General features: G+C 39.9%; 1 protein-coding gene across 1 annotated transcript; it reads left to right on the top strand.

The window, feature by feature from the left end:
* Window positions 1-257: 257 nt before the first annotated feature.
* Window positions 258-664, top strand: RB195_015483 (uncharacterized protein; the record flags this gene model as incomplete). The annotated part of the gene is made up of 3 exons (XM_064206220.1): window positions 258-284; window positions 381-439; window positions 529-664. 3 exons carry the CDS (start codon window positions 258-260, stop codon window positions 662-664), a joined length of 222 nt encoding a protein of 73 aa, XP_064062101.1.
* Between the last annotated feature and the right edge of the window lie 4,777 nt (window positions 665-5,441).

Genomic DNA, 5,441 nt, shown 5'->3' with positions numbered 1-5,441 from the left:
AGTTATTTCAACAGATGATGTAATGGCCAATTAACAGATATCATTATCGAAATATAATAATCGATCGATGGGGAAAGGTCACGCATAATGCACTTTATCTGCACAACACTTACCAACTTCTGTCAGCGTACCTGCCTTTCATTGTAGCTATGCTTCTACATTTACTTAGTGCTCTTACACTTCTGTTAGCTTCTGATATTGAATTGGCTGTGACGAAGAGTCCCAAAGCACTGTGCAAGCTATGAAGATTGCCTTTTATGGTACTCAATACGAAGTCACCTCTGGTTAGTTTCATTTCTTTCATATAAATTAGTAATAGACAATTTTGTTGTGTAGACTGTAATTTTGTAATTTTGTTTTGTAGAACTGTAATTTTGTAGTGCTTAGACTTGATGGGTTTGACAAGGAGTCGATGTTTTGAAAGAACAAAAACTTTCAGGTAGTTAATTGCATTTAAAATAATTGGTTTCTTATTTTATCACATCAAAACATTATCACTTTATTTATTATGCATCACATTTATTCAAGATTTCAATTGTTTTGGTTTGTGCCACCGAAGCGACTCCGACGCCATCAAGCATCAGTTAGAGCAGCAAAAAATGCTAAGTCGTCCATTTTCAAGACTGGCTCAAAAAGCGCAGTAGTTTCATTACCAGAATTATGAAGAATAAATTTTTAAAAATCATTTTTTGGTTTGTGTACCCTCTTTTTATCCTAACTTTTTTTGCTACAGTAGTCTTCATCAACTGCAACCGCGAGTCTTCTTCAATCGTTTATTCGAATATTATTTATTCTATATCATTTATTTTTATATAAAACAGAACTCAAGTACTGAATTTGTATCATTGACGTTTTTTCTTCTTTTTTTCTTCTTTTTTTTTTTTTATTTTTTTTTTTTCCCCCCATGGCGAACTGCAGCGAAAGGTGGTTCCATCATCCGATCCCAACCACTACGCTCCACCGCACCGGTTTGACCGCAACCGCTTACGCAGCAGCACCGTGCTTCATGTCGCTTTAAGTCTACTATACTTACAGTCCGGCTTAACCGATTTGATCTGTTGTGCAATATGGCGTAAGCGGATATGAACGCAGTGAAGCAGTCATGAGTCCTGTTTTTCATGAATACGTGCGATTTTTTCTGAACAGTACCCGTCCTTTTGCGACCACCACCGATTAAATACGGTTTTTCGCAGTTTTTGATAGTGTTCGCACAATTGCAACAGACGAATCCTGGACTTCTGGGATGGTGGACTTTGTGCAGTATCTCGTCATGTGGATGTCTACAGTACATTCATTTAGTACGACCACGACGAAATGCAACATGGAATTTTTTATTTTTTGGGTGGACCATAAACTGACACCAGGAACAGGTACGTGTTGTCCTAGTCAATTTTAGCCAAAAAAAAAACATATGAAAGTAAAGTCAAGGAAGAAGAACTATGCTCTGGTAGTGTAACTTTAGGTTTAAATTTATCGGCATAAAAAAAACATTGCACTGCAACTGATAGGACGATTCACCTATTACACAAGTGAGTCCCAGTCACAATTCTACGATTTTTCCGCTGCTTCCTGTTGTTCCCTGTTCGTACTTAGCGATTACTGTAGTTTGCGCGAGAGGATGCTTGTTCTGTTAGACATTCTTGCTTGAAGTATAGTATTAGCTGCGCCACAAAGGATAAAGCGATACAAAAGCAGCTTGCAAGCGGCAGAAGACTTTACCTTGGCATTTTTCTCGTTATTTCGCATCATAAATAATAATCTTTTCCTGAGTGGACTCTCCATTCTTTTTGTTGCCTTGGTAAACGATTATACTTATTATTGACCACTGGAATATATCAAACACGAATGTCTTGAGTATCTTGCTTGATCTGCCTGACGTCCCTTACCAAGTTACGGTCAGGTCGAAACCTCCCAATTTCTGTTGACGGGCATGTTCTCCTCTAATGGGACCTCACTAGCTGCGCTGTAGCAACGCCACTTGGGCGTCTCGCAACGAAATCGTCACAGACGTTCGAGGGCGGAACGCATCGAGAAGATCAGGTGGTTTTGACGCGACTGTACTGTCTTTACTGCACTGACATCATTCTAATCCCTCGAAAACATACCGACGATAACGACAGCGCGGGGAACTTTCGCGTCTTTTATTGACAGCTGGTAAATAGTGTGCCATTGGCTAAATAGATGCGTAGTCGGTACTTTGTGTAGCGAAGTTGATATAGCATCTTTGGTGCAAATTCCGTGAATTGTTCAAACATCATCGAATTGCCATTTGTGCACGGCAGCAACCGGCTACGTTTTGTTTTTTCGTTCGATGCTACCCTGATTTCCAGTGTCTTGGTGTTTGGTGTTAAACAAATGGCAGTCCGTTAGTTGACAAGAAACGGACCTGATTTGACGATGAGTCATCGACGCCACAGCGAAGGGATTCGAATCCGTACAATATCCATTCGAGAATTTTCGCAAGGTATCCTTTCCTTAAAGCGTCACCCCACGAATTTGAGGTACGGATTTCAGGTGGAGTATCCGTATGCGGGATCGTAGATTATGGAGAAAAGGGTGATTCCATTTCTTGTCGTAAAAAAAACAGCCCAGAAGATACTGCTTCGAGCGTTCCGGCGCGCTACTTTCTACAGCGAGTTCGATTGGGGCGCCCCAGCTTCGTGTATGCGCCGCATCTTCTGGGCAGTTTTTTACGGCAATTAGGAAGAAATGGACGGAATCACCTCCCTCTCCATAATCTACTATCCCTATAAGAATACTACACCTGAAACCCGTACCACCTCAGATTCGTGGGGTCATGTCTTTAAATAGCTTTCACTCCCGTTGCTGTATCGGGTTGTCAAGGTAGTGAGTTTCAGAACCTGTTTGGTTAAAGTAAATACTTGTCTGTCAGTTTTGCAGTTCCTAACAAAAGAATAAGACTGCCTGCAGAGTCCAGACAACAGTCAACTCTGCGGGCAGCCTAGGTTGCAAGCCGATTTGATGAAGTTTGATTTTCTTCACGCCCATAGACTACTCAATACCTTGTGTTTGTGTGTTTTTCGCAGCCACGTCTTCAATCCTTTGGTGCGAATATGTTTTCACACCTGTTTTGGCCTCAACGAGTTGCAGGGAATTTCGGCAGACATAGATCACTTTCTTTTAAATTACAAGCACTCAGAATCTTTATGAGGACATACTCATAATGAAAAATTCTAAAACTACAGCAAATTGATTCCCCTAACACTTTACTTTAATCGTGATGTTTTACAAATCTGGCATTTCACATAGTCATTTTCATCATAGTGTTGCTCAAAATAATATGGTAAGAGAAAGTGGGGAAATAAATAGATAGCAAGATCATTCCATTTATTTAACAAACTAACCGTTGAAAAAATTCAGCTTACTTAAAGTTTTTTAAGTCCTTTTTTTTTTTGTTTGGATGCAAGTGTACCCCAAAAATACAGAAGAAAAGCATTAATAACTGCAAATGCGAATGGTTTCTTGCTGACGCGTGCCGTGTTTTTTTTTCCGAAACAGATTTTTGAAGGAGGAACATTTTCTGAATTAGTTCTATAAGAGCTATCTTACTTTTTTTTTACAAATAGTCATAATTTAAGGAATTTACTAGAAAGTGATTATGATATTTGCGTACATAGTGTCACTTTTATGAAGTGTGTATAGTACGGTATCTTCTCAGGTTCTCCGGCCGTTTAAAGAAATCACCCCACGAATCTGAGGTGGTACGGATTTCAGATGGAGTATTCGTATACAGGATCGTAGATTATGAAGAGAAGGGTGATTCCGTCTATTTCTTCTTAATTGCCGTAAAAAACGGCCCGGAAGATACGGCTTCGAGCGCTCCGGTGCGCTATTTCCTACAACGAGTTCGAATGGAGCGCGCCAGCTTTGTGCATGCGCCGCATTTCTCCGGCCGTTTATTTATTTATTTATTTATTTATTTATTTATTCGCATACACAGATAGTGCACCAAAAAGAAAAAAAAACACATTTTTCTATGTCAGGATAGTTAAGAAAAACTCGGCAAACTCATTGTCAGTGAGGTCTGACGCAGTCCTTTTCGTGGCGGAAACGCATCAACATGTCGTTCTCCTACTCCAGAAAGTGAAGAATCCTCCCATGACATCTACTCCCTCAATCCAGAATGCTCAACATTAACGGTTTGTTTAACATATCGGGATACGAACAACTTAGCCCCAGCAGGAGCACGTTGCAAAATAGAGCGAATCTGACGAGAGACCTTGAACGAAGAGAGTTCACTAACTTTCGTGATCCTCAAACGACTAACCACCACAATCTAGACGAAACCAGGCCAGCTAGAAGATGCGGAAGTCGATAAGATGAGGTTATTTAGAGATAGTATAGAGAAGAGGCGACATGACGGAACATTTTAAAAAAGTGATCAAATCATAAGATATTAGTATCCTTGTTAGTGAATGAGCTTCAGTGAGCGAGTTAGGCTTCATGGGTCAGAAGGATGCGAGGACTGGCCATGCAGTTAGCTGAAAAAAGAAGAGATTTATGAGAAGGAGCGCAATGAAAAGAGGGATATAGTAAACAACTAAGAACTACTAATGGTGAGAATCTATGAGCGGTCCGTATACTGAGCAAATGGCACCATTTTTTACGGGAATTAGGAAGAAATGGATGGAATCACCTCCCTTTCCATCTACTATGCCGCATACGAATACTCCACCTGAAATCCGTACCACCTCAGATTCGTGGGGTGATACCTTTAACTGCATAATGTAATTGAAAGTAAAAGGATAAAGTTTCTGGCGTTAATCAATTCGCTTGGGGTGCCCCCCCTCCCCACGTTCACTTCAATTCGCAATCGTTTGACGTTTACGAACGTGTAACTGGCCTTTACAGTGACTTGCGGTGGCTATCCGATGTGTCAAGTCAGAGTTTTTATCTTGAATTAGCCCATTGGTTGTATGTTATTTGACTGACTATCTTGCTGTTCTGCTGAAGTTTATGACATTTGTTCGACTTGTTCTTATGTATCTTACTGTTATTTCCAATCAGCACCAGTTGGCTTCGTATCCGTCGGGAAAACAGCGGACCAGCAGTCAAACAAGGACTTTTTTCCTCACCTTTTAGACCCGATAGTTCGTTCAGCTGTTTTGCTATGCACTAATGACGACGCTGTCGTACAGATATACTAATACTGTTTGTTACATCCTCTTTTGCTTAGTAATGTGGATTTCTGACGTGGAATTTTTTTTTAAAGTGTTTACTCGTTATTTTTGATACTGTGGATGCTAGAGTTACTTTATTCAAACGATAATCGAGCAAGGAATAAAGGTTTTAGTAGACTAGCATTATTATTATACTACTATTATTATTACAATTATTATTACATATATTATTACATATATTATTACGTGATGCTATCGCGCTAGAGACAGCTAGAAAATCCTCCGCTTCAAATCATGTTC

The sequence above is a fragment of the Necator americanus genome, chromosome V, assembly GCF_031761385.1.
Source record: "Necator americanus strain Aroian chromosome V, whole genome shotgun sequence".
In the NCBI taxonomy this organism is placed as follows: Eukaryota; Metazoa; Nematoda; class Chromadorea; order Rhabditida; family Ancylostomatidae; genus Necator; species Necator americanus.
Note: the sequence above shows the minus strand (reverse complement) of the source record. Positions and strands in the feature narration are given on the sequence as shown.